Source organism: Amphibalanus amphitrite, unplaced genomic scaffold, assembly GCF_019059575.1.
Source record: "Amphibalanus amphitrite isolate SeventyFive unplaced genomic scaffold, NRLGWU_Aamphi_draft 000220F_arrow, whole genome shotgun sequence".
Classification (NCBI taxonomy): Eukaryota; Metazoa; Arthropoda; class Thecostraca; order Balanomorpha; family Balanidae; genus Amphibalanus; species Amphibalanus amphitrite.
The window spans coordinates 39683-64696 of record NW_024881715.1 but is presented as its reverse complement, the minus strand read 5'-3'; the positions used below and the strand labels follow the sequence as shown (position 1 = coordinate 64696).

General features: G+C 48.8%; 2 protein-coding genes across 3 annotated transcripts in view; both read left to right on the top strand.

Annotated features, from left to right (window-relative positions):
* The first annotated feature begins 3714 nt into the window (after nt 1–3714).
* The window catches only part of LOC122385455 (catalase-like), a 37796-nt gene continuing 16496 nt past the window's right edge, over nt 3715–25014 (top strand). The window contains exons 1-2 of one of the 2 annotated variants that reach the window (XM_043373748.1): nt 3715–4011; nt 14887–14979. In XM_043373748.1, coding sequence (XP_043229683.1) covers nt 3805–4011; nt 14887–14979 — 300 coding nt within the window. In that variant the 5' untranslated portion in view covers nt 3715–3804. Of the gene's footprint in view, nt 4012–14367; nt 14465–14886; nt 14980–25014 lie in introns of those variants that run through there. The other variant, XM_043373749.1, reaches the window with a different exon arrangement.
* Nucleotides 20085–21969, top strand: LOC122385457 (nucleoside diphosphate kinase 7-like). The gene has a single exon (XM_043373750.1). The coding sequence runs from the start codon at nt 20416–20418 to the stop codon at nt 21580–21582; it is 1167 nt and encodes a 388-aa protein (XP_043229685.1). The 5' UTR covers nt 20085–20415; the 3' UTR covers nt 21583–21969.

The following is a 25014-nucleotide window of genomic DNA, read 5'->3' as shown; positions in this document are numbered from 1 at the left end:
TTGTGTCCCACAGGTCATCCCAGGTCATGAAAGGTCCTGAACAGTTTTTTGAAAACAACTTGTGATAGATACATATGCTAGAACGATAAAAACACCTCTGTTGTGTTCAGCTCGACGATACAGATCGACTGATATGCAACATGACATTTCCCGGTGAGGTCATGACCTTGACCTGAGGTCAAATTATCAAAATTACCTTTGTCATGACCAAAAAATTACAAAATTACTCGACGACAGAAACGCGATGCTGGCAAACGTAATGTCGAGCCTCTCTTGAGTCAAAAGCTATTGCAGGAAAACATTGTTCGTAAAACTGCTATTTTTTTAGAGTTTTTGCCCTCTGGAGGCTAGACCGTTGACCAGAGGTCAATTCTGAGGGCAGTTTACAGAAGCACCTTTGAAAGGGCTATTGAATGCGCTTTACCGCGGCACTATAGCTCTATTGGTTTCCGATCTATGTGCCGGCGTTTCGAAAATTGTTGAAATAGGCAACATTTTACCTTTGATGACCTTTGGTGACCTGACCTTATTTGAACTAACCTATAAAACCGCTTACCGCGTGTCTCTAGTTCTACGCGACCTAGGAGCCGAGTTAGACGAGGGGACGTAAACTCCCCCCCCCCCCCTAGCACGACACGGAAAACTCGGACCACCAGCACGGCGCGGGTTAAAAGTCGTAGATGGGCGCCGCTACGTTAGCAAAAAATATTAGCAAAAAGGTGGCCTCCATTTGCTGGTGCATCCTTCTTCTCCTTTTTTTCTGGAAGCGTCTCACTTATGCTGGCTTGCCTCACTTCTCCTGAGGGCGCCCAACCTCTGCTTGGATCGCCCAATGCCTCATGGGGAGGCCCACTTTGCTTGAGTCGCATCATTTCTTCTAAGAACGACCTATTGGCTGTAGGCGACCCACTTATCTGGGACGGCCATCTTCTGCTAGAAGCGCCCCTCTTCTTCCTGATGCGTCACACTTCTACTTGGAGTGCACCTGTTCTGTTAGGGCGCCCCTTTGCTGCTGGGGAGTCCCCTTTTCTACTGTGAATGGGGCGATCCTCTCCTGTTGGGCGACCCCAAATTCTGCTGGAGGCGCCCCATTTCTGTCCAACTTTTGCTGGGGTGCCCCTGTTCTGCAGGGGACACTTCTCTTTTGCTAGAGACACCTCTTCTGGGGGCGCCCTTCCACTGCGGGGACTTATCTCTTCTGCCAGCGGCACCCCCTTTTTTCTTATGTTTTTTTTTTTTTACTGGGGCGTACCTCTTTTGTTCGGAGTGGGGCACCCTTCTCCTTTTTCTGGGGCACCGCCCCTCTGCTGGGGCTGCCCTTCCGCTGTCAGGGGCGCCCCTCTTGTGCAGAATATGCTCCTCTTCTCAGGCGCGGATACAAGGGGGGCCATGGGGGCCATGCCCCCCCTTGGCCGATTTTTTTTCAAAAATAAAATAAAAAGTTAAAAAGCTGAAAAGGGGGCCTCCTGAAAATAAAGTGGCTATTCATGTTGAGATGTTGCCTGAACAGCTAGATAAGCTCAATAGACGCAGTTTTTTTTTTTGGGGGGGGGGCCCAACAAGTGGGAAGATGGGGCCTCCAACAGGTGGGATTATGGGGGCCTCCTGGTTTCTAATGGCCCCTCCCTTGGAGATTTTCTGGATCCGCCCCTGCCTCTTCTTCTTGTAATGAGGCGCCCCTCTTCTACTGGGGGCACCCGACGACTGCTGCCTGCTGGGAAGCCCATCTGCTGCCGGGGTAACTATCTTCTGCCGGATATTGTCAATGGGGCGCCCCTATCCTGTTTGGCGAGCCAAAACTCTGCCGGAGACTCCCTATTTCTGGTCAACTTTTGCTGTGGCGCCTCTCTTCTGCTGGGACGCCCCTCTTCTGGTGAGGGCGCCCCTCTCCTGTGGGAAACCCTTCTCTTCTGGGCCCCCTCCGCTGCCGGGGGCACCCCTCTTCTCTTAGTGGCATCCATTTTCTTCTTATGGGGCTCCTTTTTTGCTGGGGCGCCCATCTGCTGTCAGGGCTCCTCTCTTCTTCTCGGAATGGGGGCGCCTCTCTCCGTTTGCTGGGGCGTCGCTCCTCTTCAGGGGTGCTTTCTCCTGCTGGGGGTGCCCTTCCGCTGCCAGGGGCGCCCCTCTTGAACAGAAGGTATCTTTTTATTCTTTTAATAAGACGCCGCTCTTCTGCTGGGGCGACTCTCATCTGCTGGGAACGGGCAATTGGGCGTCGCTCTCGTGCTTGGTGAGCCCAACTTCTGAGTGGAGGCGCCCTTTTTCTCCTCAACCTTTGCTGTGTCGTCGCTCTTCTGCTCGGGGCCCCCTCTCTGCCGCGGGCTATGGGCGCCTTTTCGGATGGAGGGGGGGGGGGTGGCCGCCCCCGCCGCCCCCCGCTGGATCCGCGCCTGAGGGGCGCCATGTTTTTTTTTCAATGGGGCGCCCAGTCGCCTGTGATCTTCAATGGGGCGGGGCGCCTGTTATGCTTTGCAGATCAGGGGCGTAACCACGCTAAAAGTGGTGCGGACAAACTTATAGGGGGCGCCATCCCTCAAGGGGGCGCCATCGCCCAAGGGGGGCGCCATTGCCTAAGGGAATGGGGTGAGTAAGAGGGGCGCCTTTATGTGAAAGAGGGGCGCCTATGGAGTTTATAGGGGCGCCTCCATGCGATAAAAGGGGCGCCTTGCCTTGGTAGCGACTGCGTATGCAATCCACTACCATCTACTGTTGCGTCGGAGCTTTGTGTGGGGCGCCATTGCATGGGTCGTGGGTATTGATAGTGCTAAAGCGCGCCTTATATGTATATGGCGTTGTCCGGTGCCCGGCGCCTGACGGCGCCGGGCACCGGACAGCTGAAAGGGCGCCACTTTGCCGGGGGGGGGGGGCCGCCCCCGTCGCCCCCCCCTGGATCCGCGCCTGGTCTCATAAACCATAAAGATTGTGACGTTAAAACACTGCATTTTTTAAGAGGCCCTCCCTTCGAGGATGATAAAACGCCCCCCGATTAAAAACGCCCCCGATGCTAAAACGCCTGCACCTGCGGCAGGCGTGGCATTCTTTTTTCAAGGAGTTTGTTTTTGTTTCTTTTTTCTGTTTCTTTTCTTAGAGGTAGTAGGTACAATTTTCGTTGGTCATCAGCGTTTGGTTGTGCTAGTTTTCGCATTGTTCGAGCGCTTTGGAAGTGTTATTGGTTTTGATTACACCGTATTTGCTTAGCTTTTCGAAATAAAAGGCCTTGCAGCTGTGTTCGCAAGGCGTCTTTTACAAGTCGACTTGACTTGTAAAACGCCCGAGGGGGGCGTTTTACTGATTTCGTAATAGCAGAGGGGGTCTTACCATACCCATAGTGCAAAAGGCCCTTTGCAACTTTTTCCAAAATGTTAAAGTTTACGGTTTGTGTACCCCCTAGATTCATTTTGAATGCAAATATGTATGGAAAAATGATGCATGCTCACAGCGCATGCACACATTAGCTCTTAAATATTATCAGTTGTCTAAAAATAGCAACTGAGCTTAAGGGGGGGGGGCCTCCTGCACCACTCTCCCCTACAGTGTTACAATTGGCTCAGTCCATGTACAAATTCATTTGTGTAAATGTGTGCGTGTGGTGGGAAGGGGATCACGCACACATTTACACAAATGAATTTGTACATGGACTGCGCCATGAGTAGGTATAATCATTGATCGCTCCACCCTGCCCTGCTGATATAAGGCATAGGCCGCTCACTGCCTATCAGCGCACCGCCAGCTGCCACTGGGTTAGGTCGGCACTAGGTTCGCTGATGCTGTCAGTGCCGTCGACCAGCTTTGTGTTCCTCAGCGATGGTGTGTGATTGGGAGCGCGATTGTCTGTGCGTCGGTCAGCGACTTTGTCGCACTTGCATCCACAGCCGGTGCCGCAGGACTGACTGCTACTGCCGCCGCGGTGCGCGCCTTTGCAGGTTCGGCCTCCGCGAGGAGCGCCCCAGAGATGTCGAGAGACGAATGGTTTCTCAAAACTGGTGGTGGTCCGACGCCGTTAGGTCTCAGGTAGGTGAGCCGACACTGAGCTGAGACGGTATAGAGGGCTCGCGGATCTGTAAACGGGACTTTGCAACCGTTCAAAACGAATTGCGGAACTGCATCAGAGTTTTGATTCCAAATGCAGTAGAGACCTTTCGTAAATCGTTACTCTAAAATCGTCATAAAATCGTTAATCGCTAAGCCGTTAAATCGTTACGTTTAAATTAGACATATTTGGCCGACGTTTCGCTGTATAAGCTTTCTCAAACAGGTGCAGCGAAACGTCGGGCAATTGATTTGGCTAATTTAACATCGATTTGACGACTGTAGCGGATCACTTGGTGGTGATCCGCTCCACCGTTTATCGGTGTGTTGCTTACACCGCTTTAACCCTCGCCTGCCGGTGTGGGGGGGGGGGGGGGGTGCCGCCCCTGTAGGTTTTTTCGCGATGGCTCCGAACACGCTGGCGATAGAGAACTGAAATTTGGCATGCCTGACCTTTTATTTAAGCCGGATCTTGTTTTGGCAACTTCGCAACGCCCTCAGTGCCAGAGGAGAGGAGCTTTCACAGGGAGATGAAAGTTACAGGACCTAGTATCATCCAGAGGTCTCACGACTTGTTTATCTCGGATTTTTCCTAAAGGTCACATGAGGTCAGGTCGGTCAAAAGTGACCTCACCATTATAAGTCAAAATGGGGGGGGGGACTGCTATTTTGGCGCTGGGAACGATCTCAGCCTATCTCAAGTCTCAACCTCTCGGAATCGTGATCTCATGCACTCCTTGCAAGTTTCCATGCTTCACTTTTGCATTGTTGACCTTACTAGGGTCTTAAGAGTTTTCGTCAATAACTCTTGAAAAAAAATGAGCTAGCGAGTCGGGAAGGCCACCAAGGACTCGGGAAGACTTGCCGAATCGCATGATATGCGACATGACCTCCTTTGACCTACTTCGTGACCTGGGGTGCTCTGACCTGACCGTGGCCCAAGGTCAACACCTCAGGTTGACCTTGACCTCACCCAAACAAAAAGTATACTTTTCGACGCGCCTGAGCAAGGCGAACACGATGATGCCAACATCGTGGCTCTGTGGCCGTTTTTTGCGAAGTTATTTGCCAAAACCCGAACCCGTATACCTTGGGCCACTTGACCTGACCGTATACATATGTAGGTATTTCCAGGCTTTTCTGTGTAAAATAGCATTTCATATCACGGTACGTCTAGAGGAGATCCGTATATACATATGTATGGTACGGCTCTCGCGAGATGGCGTTAGGTTTTGCACTTTAACATTTCCGGTTATATCTCAGAAACTAATCGATCTACGATGAAGCCATTTTACACGATCATGGCCGGCTTGTGAACCAGCAAGTCGATCGCATCTTCAACACTTAAAAGCTTAAGACGACGAAGATATAGCCAGAAGTACATTAAATTTTCTAAGTGCAAAACCTACGGCTAAAACCCGCGAGACCTGTACATACGTTGGACCGCCCCAGTGTGTCCCGAATCGGATGTTCACTGAACCCTATTCCGGGCGGGCTCTGGAAGGCTCGGAATCGGGCGGGGAGCCTTTCGCCCCCTCCACCCCCCCCCCCCCTCCCCCAGTCGAGACTCGAAAACCTCGAATCAGAGCGACAAAGGGCAAACGACAGTAAACGTCATTTGATAGTTCGTTGGAAGACCCACATCTTTTATAAATAACTTTTTTTGGTTCAGGTCAATATTGAGGTAACCAGAGGTCATAAGAATAAAGTGTTCAAAACAGGTACTTTATGACTTTGATAGGTAAACTTCAAAATTTGACCCAAGAAGGCCACGCTGTATGCCAATCAACGCGACATGACCAGGCAAACAGTTTGGTACCATTTACAAGTCTAGCACTATCACATCGTGGTTTATTGGCTAAAAACTATTGATGACCTCAGTCCTCACATGACCTCAGATGACCCTCCCGGTGCCTCTGTCAGTAAGTGCAGCAACTGGGTCATTACGGATCAGATAATCTGTAATAATCCTGAAAGAATTGGCTGGTTTGGAATCTTTTACTCGAAGCAGGACGCATTTAAATATTTTCCCATAGGTTTGTAATGTAAAGATCACGACTCTTACCTGACCTCAGGTCACAGATATAAAACCTCTGAGGTAAACAAATTACACATAATGGTACTGTAATGAAGACCCATGAAGAGAGGGAATCGCTCCGTGAAAAACTCTAGCTCTGACGTGACTGCAAACTTTTCTGATGTGGGGTCAACGAACCTGCTCTGGTGACCTGACCTGACCTGACCTGACCCGGCTTTTTTTTGCTGAATGTGCGCAATGAATTTATTTAGGAAAAGCCACCAAGTATGAGCTGGAAGTCTTGCAGTGTTTGACAATGGCAATAGAAAAACCTGAGGGGGGGAGCACCGCCCGGAATAGGATTAACTTGACCTGCTAATCTGACCTTATGTGACCTGGGGTTAAAACTTGCACACGATGCGAAATTGACGTATAATAGGCCATACAAGTTCCGTGGCGCAAGTTACAAGTTCCGTGGCTACAAGTTCCGCGCGCGCCGCTCTCTTTCTGCATTCCAAAGCACCTCAATTGATTTGCAAGACCACCAATGCCTGCAAATGAGGTTAAGTCGGTGGGGCACAACGCTCATTGGTGGGGTGCCGGTAAAATGGCAAGTTGGTGGGGCAGCCGTCTCACTAGCTGTATGTGTATTGTGTACTTGTAGGAAGCTCCTCCCCAGCAAACCATTTCAGGGGAGTTTGTCATCGCTAAATCCGCTACCCGTCACGCCGATATCATAAGTCCACGGTCCACCTGCTATCATTATCAGTGAAGTGACAGGTGACTCATGTATCCATTTAATTTCCTATACATAGAGTGCATACCCACCAGACGCTGGTGATCGGTCTATCTTCGTGTAGTATCAAAGCGGATTATCGTCACCTCCGATGAGGATTAGGTAGGTACTATCGGTGGTTTAGCAGCAGCACTGAAGAGCCCTTCATTCTATTCTGCCAAGACTTTTGCACAAGCACAGCTAGATCTATATGACCATAGTTAACCATTGACCATACAACCAACCTTGACAGGTCTCTTCCCCCATGCAATGGGTATGACAAGATACCTATATGTACTTGCGCTCGCTTCGCATCGCGTTGGCCATGAAATGATTAGGGAAAAAAATTGGGATCGATTGCCCGTCATTTTCTCGTGTCAATTGGACGTCTAGAAGCTTAGACATTCGCCAAAGACTTGCTGTAGGTACTTGCAAATATACCTGCTACAGTACTTGCCAATGAGCTTGGAGGAGGCATACAATTTGGAATCGATCAGGGATCCCCTATATACGAAGAAAAAATCGAACATGCTAACCATTACCGTCTTTATAGGTAGGTGGCGGGTGCCTGGTCTGACGTCGAATGTAGAGGGCGGCGTAAGCGCATCGGGCACCGACAGGAAATATGTCTCTATACATTTTGTTCATTAACCCGCGCATGACTGGGGTATTTTCCATAACGCGAGTGACTGAGGGGGGGGGGGGCTCTCCAGAGCCCACTCTCCTATCTCCGAAACTGCTGGGCCGATCGTCAAAATTCAAACGGTGTCTGATAGCCCTGGAAAAACTGTCGATTGAAACCTATTTTCATTGGCCTCGATGTCACCGATGATATCATAGGTCAGGTCAAATTAAAAATTATCGGCATTTTTGCTGGTTCACAATTTAGGCTCTAGCCGCCGGCTGACAAGTCCGATCAGGCTCATTTTGGTTTACGCACTCCTTGATATATGCCTTAAGGCCGCCCCACACCGGACCTCGCATGCGGGTTGCGAGTTTTTGGTTTTTCGGGTTTCCTCAAAATCAAATAATACAAACTAAGCTAAGTGACCCACACTACCATCGAACAAGCGAGTCGGCATGTTTTTAGCTTGCGAGCCACCTTGCATCGCCTACCAAAAGTTGATTTTGAGTCAACTTTTGATATTCCTCGCTGCGAGGTCTGCGAGTTCTGCGAGGCTTGCGGGTTTTTCGTTTAAAGGGACTATCCCACCTTTAACATGGGGTTTGAGCTGAGATAGCCAAGTTTGCGGCGAGGTTCAGAAACCACTATCTATCTAGGTTGCAACCCCCGCGGCCTCTTGGTATTGAAGAAATTCGTTCCCTTCATTTGAAAATGGGCCTTGTACAAGGCCCTATCTTCAACATGGAGCGACCGTTAGTGTGACGTCACCTCGTTTAGTCATTCTGATTTAAATGGGTTTGTTCGTTGAAAAATCGCTTAAAACTTGGTCTGAACTTTGTTGTGGTGCCTACAGAGTAAAAAGAATCAGCATTATGACAGTAATGTGGCCTGGGGAAGGAGGTAATTTTGGGCTGTGACGTCACATATTTGAAAGTTTGTGTTTGGAATATGGGAAGCGTAAGATGTTAAATGAAAAATAAATGCCAGAACCGTGTTCCTGGTCATCCAATCTATAAAGTCGGGCACAATTTAACTGGTTTTAACAACATTTTAGAAGGTGGGATAGTCCCTTTAAGTCGAATTTAGGCTCGTTGCGTTGGTTTTGCGACTATATTTAATTTTCTGAAGGTGTACCGGCTTCACTGCATTCATGAAGTTACCATAAGGGAACGTTCTAATCACTCTATGAATTAGTGTTATGCCCGTCAACTCAAAACCCGCAAACTCGCAACCCGCATGCGAGGTCCGGTGTGGGGCGGCCATTAGATACCCTGAGGGTACCGAACTTTTACTTCGAATTTTTCAGGTCAAGGCCAGGTCATCCTAGGTCACGAAAATTGTATATCATGTATCGGTCACGTGACGCATGTTTTATGGTCCATTTTATTCGTAGATTTCAAAAATAATGTCGTCTGTGTCATTTGAGGTCATTTTCAGCTGAATCTACCGGAGGTCAGGTCACATCCCAGCCAGCAATTTTACTCCGGGCCCAAGCAGGCTAAAGTGCGGCTTGCCCGAGATTTTAGTCGGGCTAAAGTCGGCTAGGGCTTGGGCTAAACTCGGCGTATGACACAAAAACGCCGACTAAAGCCCATGCTCCGCCGGAGGTATGCCCGCTCTGCGAGCTCCGGACAGCCGTAGCTTAGCCCTAGTTGTGCGACGATTGGCGTTAGCCCGATGTAAGCCCGAGCGAAACGTGACTGGCGCAGAAATGCGCATGCGTGAACAGCCGATCAAGTATGGCTCAACTCCGGCTTTAGTCCAGTTAGCCAAAGGAAGCAACCAGCTTGATCAGCCCGCGCTCCGCCCAAGTTGAGCCTGCTTTGATTGCGCGGGCGGATGTCGGGCTGAGCTGCAGCTGGCCACACTCGGGCATAGCTGCGGCATGCCCAAGCTCAGCCCAAGTAAAAAATGCATTGGTTTTGATTGAAGTGGGAAAACCCAAGCTAAGCCCAAGCTGCCCGAGGTTTGCCATGGTTTAGCCCAAGCGAATTGCTGGCTGGGATTTAGGTCAGAAAAGGTCAAATTTTGAAATGAAATGTTTCAACAAAAAAAAGGTACCTATCAGATGCAGTTTGAGCTCAGAAACACGATGGTGCCATTTATATTGCTTTACAATGTCGAAAACGTACTAAAAATGGCTTTGAAAAATATATAATTGTAAAATTTTGGCAATAATGCTAATAACTTGACTATTTTTGAAGATATTAGGCTAAAACTAGCTAGAGTAGTTTAATATATACCGGTTTTTGCGAAAAGCAAATACTCTTTGAAAAAAACCAAAAATTATATTATTTGTAATTGTAAAAACATAGTTTTCAAAATTTTCAAAATGTCGAAAATTCTAGACAGCAGTTTGATAGCTACGTTTATTTGTAGTCCACCGATGCAAAGACATTGGATCTAGCATAGACCTCTGTACACCTAGCTCTAGCACCTAGATCTAGCTTTAAAACTAAGCTGTTGAGAGCGTTTGCCATAATTCAATATCAAAATCGGCCGACATGACGTCACTCTGACGTCATTTCCGGCCAAACTATGCTAAATAGAAAGTTGAAATTTAAACACAAGGTGTCAAATTGATGCCGCTGAAAGTACCGCAGGTTTCGTGTTGATCCGTCAAACAGTTGCCGAAAAACGGGAGGGGGCTCTGTAGAGCCCCCCCCCCCCCAGTCATGCGCGGGTTAAGATATGTCGTGTGATACCGATCTGAGTGACGAACAAGGGAGCTAAGCGGCATCTCTGTCCCCTCCCCTTCTCGATGACTGTCTCAGGTTCCTAGCATGCCTATCAACTTTTCACCCGTTCTGCTGATTGTTCCACTTCATGATCGAACTCTTTTCAAGAGTCACTCATGATCGAACTCTTTTTCAAGAATCACTCATGACTCCAGTCCAAGCTGTTTCGGTGACTGCCAAACCCATCCCAGTTTCACAGTCGGGTCGGAAGCTTTCGGGCCAGTTCTTAGCGAGCATGTTATAAATGCATACTCTACTGAAAACAATATGAAAATGTAACTGCATTTGCAACGATGCTGTTAAACAAATAATTATTATCCCTTTAAATCAGACATGTGCATGGGTCCGAGTGATGAATCTATGACCTCACAGGATCTGACGCTTAACTAGAAATACGGATCTATATGATCTGAGTTGATCCCACCATGCACAACACTTGAAATCAGGTTTCCAAGTCTTTTTATGGCATTAGCCGTTTTCACGACGGGCTATCCGGTGAGTGCACCTAATTTGACCAAATCTGCACCTAATCTCTTTTACAACAAATATCTTTATTTTATGATTTTATTTGTGTAATAATCGATGATACTCTCTGTTAATATGACAAATCAGGCATATGAGCAATTAGTGCAACCCTAGCTGATAGCTACTAAGAGACACCCTGAACCTAATTTGACCAAATCTGCACCTGTTCTGCACCAGATGTGCACCAAATGTATACCAGATGGCCGTCGTGAAAACGGCTAATAAGTACCACAAAACTATGGATTAAACGTGCAATTAGGTACATAAAATCACTAAATCGGAACGTTTGTAAGTTGCAACGAGTGATTTTTTTTGGAGTTCTATTGACGATAAATGATGATTTGTGATCTCACTGGATCCCAAGCAGAACAAAAATTGACTCGGATCTATGATCTCTATGGATCTCTAAAAAAAATTGCAAAGCTGGACCTATGATCTCGACGAATCCGAGATAAGGATCTGAGGGATCAGATCCCAGATCCCTTTTCTGGGATCCAAGCACATGTCTGCTTTAAATAATGTATAGCAGCTTTTACGCCGTTGAATTTGCATGGCGACGAAAGTAAGCAGAAGACTCGAATAAAGGCTTTTATTCCTCCATTTTACCGTTTCGTCAATGACCACCCTATAAATACAGCTGCGATGGCTCTGCACCGGGTGGTAGCTCTGTTACCATTGCGCCTTTTCACAGCTCCGACCACAAACCATAAATTCAGTTCAATAGCCCGCTGGGATACACACCACACCTGTTCAATGCATCCACTGGTTAGCAGTTCAACAATACCAGACAGTTTGCATGACAGCCATCTCTCATTTGTGCAGTTACGTGTGATATCCTGTTTCCCAACCCCCACTAACCGACGTTAGGACGTGAGCTTGCCTTACCTGCCATGTTGCCTCGTAAAGCTGTTTAGATGCTATTTACATTTGCAATGTGGTTCACCACAAAGCAAATTTGACTCACTTTTAACGCCATGACCAATTGTGATGAAGGGACGGATGCGCTGCTAGCATAGTCCAATCTTCCTTCCTCTCTCTCTCTCTCTCTCTCTCTCTCTCTCTCTCTCTCTCTCTCTCTCTCTCTCTCTCTCTCTCTCTCTCTCTCTCTCTCTCTCTCTCTCTCTCTCTCTCTCTCTTTCTCTCTCTCTCTTTCTCTCTCTTCCTCTCTTCCTCTCCATATCATGATCGTTCAATTTTCCATCTATAAACCAGGTCATAGACTGTTCTATATCAGCAATATGGTGGCGTATGTATGGTCCCGTTGTTTTGAGGTATGGGTAGTTTTCTTGCGTTTTTTTTTTGTATGACTGAGAAAGCGCACCAACGCCGTCTTCACCGCAATCCATGCACGTTATTTCCTGCTGAGGCTACGCTATTATAGGAGCACGCCGACATGTTACAACTTTATCTGAAAGACTTCAGATGGTGGGGACTAAATTATTTATTTAATTTCTAAAACGTTTTATCAGGACAATTAGATACCGTTTTGTGAGATGCTCCCTTCTAGCCGTTTGCATTACTCGGAGATGCTTTTTTTTTCGTTGCTGGATGTTTCATTCTAAACGCTCATGTCACCCAAAGTCAGTGTGAAACGCAAACATAAATCACATGGATGAAAAATTGTATTTGTTCACTGTTTTCGATTCAACCAATCGACTCACGTCTGGCGCATATTCTAACGTTCGCCAACTGAGCTCGTTATGGCAGGGCCTCGGCTAAGGAATTTTGACTGGTGGGCCACTTGGGCAGCGACATGGACTGACCTTCGTAGCCATAGCCCACCCACCCCAATTTTCAATTTCTCCCTAGATTTCGGCCACTTTATTCTGCAAAAAATGTCAGGATGTGTAAAAAAACGGGGTTCGACCCCCCCCCCGACTCTTCAGAGAGAGGAGAGACAAGGGACCCACAACCCTCTCAACGGTGATACTCCGGCAGTGCACATAAAATCGCACAAGTATGCACAAAATATTGACGCAGATTATAAAACTTTGGACGATAACTTACGGCCGGTCGGATGTTAAAAATCAGCGAGCCCTGAGTGGATCGCTCGCCGACTAGTCGGAGATTCGGAAGCGGTCGGAAGAGATCGGGCGTTGTCGGGTGGATCGGGAGGAATTGTGAACAGCACGAGTGCAACTTTATATATAAAGTGCGTTGTAGCAGGAACCCCAAAAAAGGGTTGTAGCAGCAACCCCAACATGTCTGAAAATGATCATTAAGCCTATTGGTGTCGCATGGAAAATAATTGACTCAAAAGCCCAAGCGCACTGCGCGTGAGTGCGCAACCCTAATATTTTCTTTAAAAAAAGTTATGTACACTTCTGGTGAACAGTGTCCCAAACTTCCGATTTGTCTTGGGTGTCTGAGTGGAAAATTCTAGCCACCCAAAAGGTGAGAGTGGAAAATTATCCTTTCATATTCTTGAGTGTCACCGTCATCTTCAGCCCAAATGAGAAATTTTTGGAACGGTGACTGTGAACGGTTCGAAATTCGTCCGACTGGTCAGATGTGTGACTGCAAGCATCATACCGGTCGTGAAGACGCATAAAGCCGAATTTTGGTACACGAATGTGCACGAATATGCAAGTCATCCTATGTCACGGACCGATTCGGGATCTTTCTTCCACGGTCTTGGCATTTCGCAGACCAGTCGGTGTCCACCGCGTGACTTTTACGGTTTGTCACGACCGCCACGAATATTTCATGAAAAATGAAAATTTCGTGGCCGTTAGCCGAATTTATAATAAACGAACATGATCGCCAAACAGTCGCCGAGTCGCCGCCGACATGTCGCTGCGTGCGTCGACTTGATGCCAAGGCATCGCCGACTATTCGCAACAGATTCGCCATTCATTCGCGATGTTCGCCGAAACATGGATCAGCTTCGACCCGCGCACGATTAGGGGGGCCCCACCCGTTTTCTGCAAATCGGGCTCTGTCGGCGAACTGTTCGCCTCTGTCGGTAAAACTGTTCGCCGATTTTCTACACGACGCGATTCGGCGACAGGGTCGTGGCCAAAATTCGGCAGTATTAATATCGCTTGCAGACTTCAATCGGCTGGAAGTCGCCGACACTACCTCTAGTTTGACTCTGGCTTATATCGTGTCTATCGGCCAGCCGTCTGAGATCGCTCGCAGGCTTATCCCCGATTGTCTGAACTGGTCTGTTTTTCCACTTTGTACCCCAAGAGGATATTGCAAACAATAGGTTGAAGTTTTTTCACAAGAATATGTTTCACCGATGGGTACTTTACAGCCTGGAAATGTACGATAAGATCTGCTAGTTCAATTTGAAATGTGAAAACTTAGATTTTTCGGAAAATTACTGGTGGGCCAAATCTTTGAGGCTGGTGGGCCATTTCGGGTCACTGGTGGGCCATTTGGCCCACCAGTTAACATGTTAGCCGAGGCCCTGCGTTATGGTGGATCCGGTAGCTCGGTGGGCGCCTCACCAGGCTGCCCAACCATCGCAGAGGCTAGCTAGTCCATGATTTATCCAGTTTTAAAGCTACTCGCCTGCAAAATGCTGAGTTTTGAAAATAGACTTATCTGATTAACTACCGAACACGATGATGTTGCGGATTTCCATGTGTTGAAAGCACGAGGTGGAAAAATCAGAGATGCGAACTCAAGCGAACTCAAACGAGTTAAGTTTTTCGAGACATACCCGAGGCAAGTGTGAAGTGCTCGTTGTTTTGTGCAGCTTTGCTTCATTTAAAGTGCCGTTTCAGGTGACATGTCCTGAGATACAGGTGACATTCAATCCAATAATTTAGCTAACGATCTTTTTCGTACCCTTTCGAATCCTTGCTTCTTAATTTTACAACCCATCAAAAATTTCAAATATAACTACACTCTCGAGTCTTCATTATTATGTAACATAAGCGCCCGATCATTTTGCCTCATCGCCACCAACCGTTGGACGGGAACAGCGTCTTATTCTTCCTCCACCGCCGTCCGGTTCTTGCATCATGCAGCTCATGGCACGGTCCCTCCCGACTTGTCCGTCGGTGCGGAGATGGGGGGGGGGGGGGTAGCAGTGCTGGGGTCGCCCATCCCCGACCGGCCGTGGTGGGAAGGCGGTATAGAGTCGTGACCGGCCGGCCGGCCCTTCACTCCTAGCCGAGAGCCGGCCGCTAGCAGAGCTCCCTGACACACTCCATCCGTCGCGCAGTTCGCACCCGCCCGCCGAGCCGCCGCCATGGTGAACAACGATCGCGACAAGGCTGCCGAGCAGCTCAACATCTTCAAGGAGGCTGCCGCCAAGGTGGGTCCGCTGTCCGTCCGTCTGATGGCAGAGTTTTGACACTGGGACAGGGCTAAGGTGGGGAACATGGCGCCTTGCTTTTGAAAGGAAAGGTTTATCGGTAATGGCTGCCCCTTTCAGTGCGATTGGTTAAAACCGACACAAAAAAAAATGTTCAGTGATTCTGCTCGATCAAATTGTGGGCTAATGTGAGCAAGATTGCTACATGACGAACTACCTATATGCATTTTGATCAGCATTTTTTCCATGCAGGGTATGTTGAAAATTAGTTGGCTTATAATTTGCAAATAAATGGTTATTGTGCAACGATGCTAGAAAAATAATATTAAGAAAGCTGCTAAGATAAATTGATTGTTGAAAAGAAATTACCGTGTAAAAATGCGCCGCCTACATGACCATCTCAAGTTTTTGAATAATGTGAGTGCTGGAGATGTATTAGATATTAGCCGTTTTCACGACGAGCTACCCGGCGAGTGCACCTAATTTGACCAAATCTGCACCTAATCTCTTTAACAGCAAATATCTTTATTTTATGAATTTATTTCCGTGTTTTAATCGATGATACTCTCTGATAATATGACAAAGCAGGCATATACCTAAGCAACTAGTGCAACCCTAGCCGATAGCTGCTTAGAGACACACTGAACCTAATATGACCAAATCTGCACCTTATCTGCACCAGATGTGCACCAAATGTGTACCAGATGGCCGTTGTGAAAACGGCTATTATGTTTGAACCTTGGCGAAATTGACTCGACATTTATGTAATTTACAAATAACTGATTCATAATTTATGCGTAGAAGTGTGATCCCCGTCGGCACCTGCACCAATACCCAAATGTGAAACTCGTATCGTATGATACTCCATCACCTAGCTTCTTCCCAGGGGCGGATCCAAGGGGGGGGTCACATGGGTCATGGCCCCCCCCTTGAGGCCCGGGGGCCCAAAGACCTTCCAGGGGCACCACCGGCCTATCAGGGGTATCACAGTCCTGACAGGGGCACCACAGGACCGCCAGGGGCACCACAGGCCTAGCAGGGACACCACGGGCCTGGTGCCCCTGGGCCTTGACAGGACTGTAACGCCCCTGACAAGCCTGAAGTGTCCCCGGCAGGCACGTGGTGCCCCTGACAGGCCTGAGGCGCCCCTGCAAGGCCGGTGGTGCCCCTGGCAGGCCTGTGGTGTCCATGGCAGGCCTGTGGTGCCCTTGCTAGGCCTCTGGTGCCCCTGACAGGCTTGTAATGCCCCTGGAAGGACTGTGGTGCCCCTGGGCCCTGACAAGCCTGAGGTGCCCCTGACAGGCCAGAGGTGCCCTTGCTAGGCCTGTGGTGCCCCTGGCAGGCCTCTGGTGCCCCTGACAGGCTTGCGGTGCCCTTGGAAGGACTGTGGTGTCCCTGGGCCCTGACAAGCCTGAGGTGCCCCTGACAAGCCTGAGGTGCCCCTGACAGGCCCGTGGTGCCCTTGTTAGGCCTGTGGTGCCCCTGGCAGGCCTCTGGTGCCCTTGCTAGGCCGCTGGTGCCCCTGGCAGGCCTCTGGTGCCCTTGCTAGGCTGCTGGTGCCCCTGGCAGGCCTCTGGTGCCCCTGGCAGGTCTGTGGTGCCCCTGGCAGACCTGTGTTGACTGGTGCCCCTGCTAGGTCGCTGGTGCCCCTCACAGACCTGTGGTGCCCCTGGGCCTTGACAAGCCTGAGATGCCTGGCTATGACAGGCTCGTGCCTCGTGGTGCCCCTGATAGACCAGTGGTGCCCTTGCTAGGCCTGTAGTGCCCCTGGCAGGTCTCTGGTGCCCCTGCTACCCCTGCGCCCTGAGAGGACTATGGTGCCCCTGAAAAGCCTGAAGTGCCTCTCGACAGGCCCGTGGTGCCCCTGGGCCCTGACAGGCCCAAGTTACCCCTGCGAGGTCGGTGGTGCTCCTGGCAGGCCTCTGGTGCCCCTGGCAGGTCTGTGGTGCCCCTGGCAGGCCTGTGTTGACTGGTGCCCCTGCTAGGCCGCTGGTGCCCCTCACAGGCCTGCGGTGCCCCTGGAAGGACTGTGGTGCCCCTGCCCCTAGGGGTGCTCATGGGCCCAACAGGCCCGTTGTGCCCCTGACAGGCCTGTCGTGTATACTTGCTAGACCTGTGGTGCCCCTGCTTCCTGGTAGGCCTGTGGTGCCCCTGGCGGGCCTGTGGCGCCCCTAAAAGGCCGTAGGTGCCCCTGACAGGTTTGTGGTGTCCCTGGAAGAACTTTGGTGCCCCTGACAAGCCTGAAGTGTCAAGGACAGACCCTTTAGACGCCAGGGTCAAGTTCGTCGGACTGACGATTTGCTTACCTGATAACGTTCCTGGTAAGTACTCATTACTCAGCGTCCACAACATATATACACATAGCACATTCATATATACTTGCTTACAATTGGTAAATGTGGTTGTGGCTAAGAGGTAAGATACTGACTAAAAATAAAAAATAAAAACTGAAAATTGGGGCACCACCAAAATGAAGTGGACGAAATCCGTTGAGTTTTTAATTTTGGGTATAGGTAGGGGCACCACTTCGATTCATGACCCTCCCCTTGGAGTTTTCCTGGATCCGCCCCTGCTTCTTCCTAAAGGTGTCGTTAATCTTCGAATGAACTATTATAGTTTCACAGTCACTACGCAAGCATTTTCCTCAGATTCTGGTAAGGCTCCGAATATTTTCCGGCATTTTCTCCGGGAAAGATGTGATTATCACACGAACATTGAGACTGTAGGCGCATTATATAATGATAAATACATATGTGCGATAATGTACAGTTTTACAAGTGACGTTTATGCTACAATCATTGAGGCGTGCTTGAGAGCCATGTTTATCAATTATCTAATGTTTTAGCATTCCACTTGTGTTTCTTGATTGCTATTTATTAGCCCTGAATTTATGATTACCTACTTATTATTTAGTTGTTTTATTATTTATTTCTGTATTTATTTTATTTATTATTTATTTATTTATTGTATTTATTTTCTTATCATTTATTATCCCTGAATTCATTCTGATAGTGATAAAACAAACATGTGTCGCCTGTTAAAGGGACCCTCCCACCTTAACATTAGATTTGAGTTGAGATAGCCAAAATGGGGTCCCTGGCTCACAATTACCGGTTTCGGCACTCACAACATCGAGAAATGCCTCAAATAGGAAATATTGAATTTCAAAATTGCAGCATTTTGATTCAGAGGGGCTAATGCATAGGAATACCCCTCTGAATGTGTGACGTCAGCGCAGATATATAACGATTTTTAAATGTTTGACTAAAACGTTTTGTAGCACGCGGTGGTTCTGCTGCTTTGCGCGCAACAAGTGCCGCACTTTCAGCTGCCAAACTATTGCTTCCAAATAAAGTCGCTAGGAACAGTGGAGATCTCAAAAAGTAAACAAAAGTAAAAGTCTAATATCTTGAAAACCGGTGAATATTTTTCGGTGAAATTTGGTAGATATTCGTTTTCGCTCTTTCTGAACCGAGCGACATCACTTTCATGCCAATTCATAAACTTTTTGAAGGTGAGAGGGTCCCTTTAAAACGTCGCTCATTATGCTATGCAATGTCTATGGTTGGCACCATCTTCGAATGTTATCCTTGGCCTAGAGATGCTAGCCAATCTCCTGGAAAGGCCAGCATGGTCTTCGCCTGGTGCAATGTGATGACCGATAAGAGTTGCCTATTTTTCTTACGGGGACTAAAGCAAACCGGTCAAGACAATGCACCAACCGGTCCGACAAGCTGCGGCCATTATCCTGTGAGGAACGTCCATGCAACAGCACATTTCATGGAACTTGGCGAAAATCTGGAAGTATTGTTGCATATCAGTGTGGATTCAAAGAGCCAGATTTTTTTCTATGAACAATTTGTAGGCAAAAGTATTTGCATTTACTACCTACAAGCGGACTTGTCATCGGTTGGTGAGGCGATACGATATCAGTTTATATCACTTTCTTCAATCTAGGGTTACATCAATGAACATTTGAAGTTTGAACACTATAGGTATATTATCCCTCACCCGCACATGCCATTTTCCCATCGTAGAACGCACATGAGGGGGGGGGGTCGCTACCCCCCGCGCCATTTCGTTCCTGTTGGAGATAGAGCCTCAAGGTAAAGACCAAAAAGATTCTTTGGGAAGGGACGAATCCAATGATACCCAGTTTTTCCTTCTCAGGTCAGTCATTGACCTTCCAGGCTAGGTCAAACTAAAAAATGTTGCTGTTTTGGGTCACCGTTGGATATCAAGTGCGCTGCTTATCATATACCGATGACGATGCCGTTTCTGGTGCCCAGCCAGCCAGAACCTCTTTGTCACACTATCCGACCAGGTTTTTGCTGCTGAGGTCATTTAAGGTCAAGTTAGGTCAAGGTTAATGATATGTGTTTGTATGTCTGTGTGTGTCTGTGCGTATACTGATGTGTGCACCGATTGCTTATGTGTCCACTGTCCATAATACATGAGATCATGAAATGAGAAGGTTTTACCAAAAATACAGTCATTAAGAAACTTCACGAAAAGTAAATTCAGCTTGCCTAAAACGCAATGGTTTTAGATGACCTAGGTTGACCTTGACACTGACCTTTACATCTGTACATCGTCGAACAACATGTTCCATGATAGGTGGGAGGTAAGACTAACAAAAAAGGCCGAAGTCAAGGTGTCAAAAGCTCACAAGACCCATAGCCGACGCAAGATATTATGTACCTATTTGTCATTTGGGTCATGACATGACCTGAAGAACAAGGTCATATCTCCAAAGCCAAAAACCACAGAAACTTGAAATTTTCAGTGGACATCAAGAAAGGATAGAGGAGCAGCTATACGAAAAATCAGGCTTCTAACTAGCTCTAAAAATGTTGAGTGCAGAGCAGAAAAACTACCTGGAGGGGGGGGGGGGGTGGCTCCCCCATGTGCGGGCGAGGGTTATATCATAGACCACTATATAGTGGTCTATGATTAGATGCATAATCATTGTAGCTTTTTACGATGCAAACGCTTTTCGTATTGCCGAACACATTCATCTGCCTTTGTACAAACGTCCCTACGTGTTTTCATGCCAGTCTTTTGGAATGTGGTGCTTGTTGATGGTCGTCGCGTGAATTTAGAACCCTTGATCGCAAAATTCGCTTTGTTCAGAAAACTGTGTTCTTTTGAATTTATATTTTTGGCGCAGTTCTTCAAAGCTTTCCGTTGAGACATCGGATGAATTTAACAAAGATGCAAGACGCCTGATCAAGGAGCTTGGTCGTAGTGCTTACATTTATTATTGAATAGTTGATGATTTCGTCGACGCCTTTTTTCGGAAAAACCACTGATCTGCAAATGATCAAAGAACAATGAGTTCAGCAACCAAACACTGATTTCTCACTTCATCATCGAAAGCTATATAGTCCTTTTATTGGCACCTACGGTTTCAAACGTCTGTGAATAACAAAAGTCATGCCACCATTTCAACCGGCCAGTCAAGATCGAGTCGCCTTCAACGCCGAGTGGTATGACCCGGAGTCATCACTGACCCGTGACATGGTCCTCTACTTTTACACCGAGGACAGCTCCGTAGAGCTATTTGACCGCAGAACCAACCGAACGTACCTAAAGAGAACCCAGGTTCCGACGGTCACCTGCAGTGATCTAGCGCTGGGTAACCTGGTTACGGTTCTTGGCCGACACATGCGGCTTGTCGAGTACGCCAACAAGAAGACACGAGACATATTCGAGGACGACTCCCAGTCCACATTGGCTCTGGTGAAGCCCGCTGCTGTCCAGCACCTGGGCAAAATCGTTCAAATCATCGAGAAGCAGGGTCTGCGGGTGACGCGCGCGCGCATGGTGCAGCTCGAGCGGCACGAGGCGGGTGCGTTCTTCTCGGAGGCGCAGCACCACTGCCAGGCGGCCGAGGAGCTGGCTTATCTGACTGCCGGGCCGTGTGTGGTGCTGCAGCTGACAGGTCAGGACGCCGTGCAGCGCTGGAGGGAGTTGATGGGCCCCACTGACTGCCTGACGGCCAGCGAGGAGTGCTGCGACACCGTGCGCCGCCAGCTGGGCGCCGAGCTCGACAACAACTGCCTGCACGGCTCCACGGGATGCGAGGCGGCCGTCCGCGAGCTGCGGTTCTTCTTCCCACCCGCTGGCGACGCCCGGCCGCTGACGTCAGCTCGCCTCTCGGCTGACGGCTCGTGCTGCATCATCCTGCCGCACGTGCTGGCAGAGAGGCGGCTGGGTGACGTGCTGGCCGCCATCCAGGCTGACCACCGCGTGACGGTGACGGCGCTGGACATGATGACGCTGACCGGCGCGGAGGCGAGCCGTCTGCTCGAGGTGTACCGCGGCGTGCTGCCAGAGTGCGGCAAGATGATCGCCCAGCTCAGCTCGGGCCCGTCGGTGGCGCTGGAGCTCAGTGGCGCGGTGGAGGGCCAGGATACGGTGGAGGTGGTCCGAGAGATGGCCGGCCCGCGCGACCCGCACCTGGCCCAGCTGCTCAGACCTGACTCACTGCGGGCCAAGTTTGGCAGAGATACCATCTGTAACGCGATCTACTGCACCGATCTTCCAGAAGACAGTCTGATGGACCGGGAGTATCTGTTCAGGATACTGCAGCCCTGCTGATGGCTCGCTGCTTATTATGAGCCCTCAATTGGTGGATTTGCTTCCAAATAATCTGCAAGGAAGACGGCTCTGAACTCTGATTCACCGAAAAGATTGAAGTGAGAACTGGGCGGAGAAGAATAACTATTGGCTTCAAAGTTCCGTACGACATTGCAATGATTGAACCATGCCTCTCCCGGCGATGAAGGCAAATTACGCAAACGCATTTGATGAACATTGCATGAATGAGGATATCAAATGATAGATGTTTTATGGAATCTTAATTTCGAATGCTATTTGGTGGTGTCGCGCAGGTTGATTGTCTCAGGCATTACTTTAAATGACAGCCTCAGTTTCGCGTACTAAAAAGAGGATGTATGGTTGAGTAAAAAACGATATCCCTGATTTGCCACTACCTTTTTAGGAGAGTCATGTCATGAATGGTATGATTAGATTAGTGAATATGTATCCGATGCGATGAGCCGAGAAAAGTCATAGGCTTTCTTAGTAGGCACTACACTATACATTTCAACGCACACAAGAGCTCGTCTCTTGCGCAGCCCAGAGCCCTCCTGGTACCGCCCGAAGCTATTGAACAAGGATGGTTCTCGACTGCATCTCTATACACTAGCCTCTCAGGAAAGCCGGTACTGGGAGCCGGGAGGGGAACCCCTGAAGGTGATGGGAAGGCCGGATGGGTTTCCACAGTGCAGTATTTGCTGAATGGGCGTCGACTGTCAAATAGGTGATGCTAATCGGATGGGTATTTCAGCCACTGTCACGCGATTGCTGATCCTTTGTGCTACACATGCGGCGTTCTGACGTAGTTTGTCACACCCAGCCCACACACGTTAGCATGGTGATCACTTGAATTCGCTGGCTTTGGCGGCAGTCAACTGAGCAAACATCCCATTCACAAATCGGCTCACGTGCGAGCAAGCTTCTCACCTCTAATGGGAGTTTTACGACGGCGGTGGCGTCACAATCGCCTCATGGACAAAGTGTGACGCCAACTCTGTGACTTCACATGAGTTCACACCAACTCCATTTAGTCCGTGCTTTCTGCTCTAAAGGATGTGGCATACGACCACTAAACAGTCTAGATAGACTGAGGCATCACTACGCTTTCTGCTCTAGGAAGTGACACTCGCACTTGTGACGTATGCGCCGTCCCTGCCGGAACCGCCGCGGTGCGATACGGTAACAGTGCAGGCCAGCCGGGGAAGGAAACGTCCAGTCCACGTGTCTGCAGCAGTACGGCAGACGGGCTGTGACGTAAGCACACTTCTAATAACGCTCCCAGAGTGTGGCGAAATCCAGACAGTCTAGCGAACTGATTGGCCAAGAGAGGAAACGGCGATGGAGCGATTCGACCGATGTCATTGGGGCTGTTCCGGTAACAGGGTTGATGGTCAGAGACGCACAAAAACGTGCAGTATTGGAAAAACGTGGTGAGATGCAGTAGTCAGCAGATTAGCGGATTGGGGATAGATAAAGTAGATGGTGGTAGGGAGAGAGGGAAGCAAGAGTGAGATAAGATAGACGAGAAAGAGATGAGAAAGGGATGAAAATGCGATACATAGATAGCCGACATGTAGGAGAAACCGTGCACCGTTCCTGAGATTTAAAAGCGAAACCACAAACCTGACGAGCCATCGCACAAAATGCCAGTAACATGTCATTACCATGACGTGCTCGACTGCGTGTGTCATTAGACCAAATGTAGTTATGATATACCCCGACCACCGTTATTTGTCGCCAATCTGCTCCGTACGTGCTGGCTGCTGACACTGACGCTGTCCATGGTTGCTGATAATAGCTGATGTTTATTGTCACCTAATCAGCGGGTGAAGGCAGATTGGGTCCTGGCCAGAGCGACCAGTGCTGCTGCTGCAAAACTGATGGGAACGTTGAGTGTCATGGAGAGGGAATATCGATCGAGAGACAGGCGAAGGAAGTATGGCGAGAAGAGCATAATAACCATCGGTTGGATGATTTTAGGCTTTTTGCACGTCTCAACGTTTCCGAATCATTGCAGTTTTTGCAACAATTTGTTTCCTAATCGTCTCAACTCTATTTTTTACGCACTACCAACATGCCCGATTTCCATGAAGATTCCTTATACCTGCTCCATCACCCGATGATTCCGTTCGTTGACCGTCGGTCGTCGACTTCCTGCGTGGTTCGCACCGCCGCCGGTCCACCTCACGACCCGGCCCACCTCGTGACGGCCGTGTTTTTCACACCGTGACGGCCGGAGCGGAGCCGGGAGACTGCGACGGTCTCCGGGTTTGCCGATGGTCTAGAATGGCCCACTGATGGTGTCAAATGGTCTGATGGTGTTACGGAATAGTCCGCCGATGGTCTGGAATGGTCTGCTGATGGTCTGATGTGTACTCCCAATGATCTGCGATCGTCTCGTGTTGGTCTGGAATGGTCCACTGATGGCCTTGAATGCTTTCCCGATGGTCTTAGGTGTTCTCCCAATGATATGGGACCCTCTCGAGATTATCTGGGATGGTCTGCTTCGCTCATTCTTATGGTCTATAACGGCGTGCGGATTTCAATACTCCAAACAGTTATGCATGAGGAGTAGGAGAACTCCCAGGCTCCTTCATTTACTCTGGTACATCAAGTGAGATACTTTAGTTACTCTGCCTCGTCATGGAATACTCCAAAGTTAGTGGTATATGAACACCCATAAAAGGAGTTTCCGAAATAAGGTGTTTGTAAATCCTTCGGGGAGTAAATATTTTTCTATGTGTGGTTAGGGGCGGCTCGTATGGTCTGATGCATTTCGTTGGTGGTTTAGGGTGGCCCAAAAGGCTGTTCGAGAGCATTATCCGATTTTTTATGGTCCCACACTCGAATTTCTTTATTCTTTGTAAATTGAACAGTCGCATTGGCTCCGATTTCTTTCCGTGACGTCATAAGCTGCACGCTCGACCGTTTTTCTCGGCCGATGACCTGTCGAGTTGGTGCACTGACGGCAATCGCCACGCTATATGTGGAAGGCTTTTGATGTCAATACATACATACATACATAAATACATACATGCATACATATCTACAAAAATACATGCATACATGCACGCATACAATGAGGAGACGGCAACGACACAGTTCCAAACTGGTGGGACAGGCATGTATTCCCATACATAACGGACTGGTCGTGCGGCCATTCCCGTTTACCCCGTACCATGTTGGTCTGACAGACACCTCTCGCCAGCACCAAGTTGATCGTGCCGGTCTGGCAGCCGTGGCGTCTGACACGGCACAGAACGCTGGATAATCCCTGCACCGGTTCCTCCAGAGACTGGACAGGAAAAATGCGGGCTAAGTCGTGAAATGTTCATTGTTCACGGCTATCCGGTTATTTTAAGGTCTAACACCTGCAGGTACCCATTGTAAAGGTTATCAGCGCATCCGATGACAGCGTTTCAAACGTTGGAT

Bases quoted from the DNA above. Each gene is read 5' to 3' on its own strand.
- LOC122385457 (XM_043373750.1), top strand. From the start codon at position 20,416: ATGCCACCATTTCAACCGGCCAGTCAAGATCGAGTCGCCTTCAACGCC.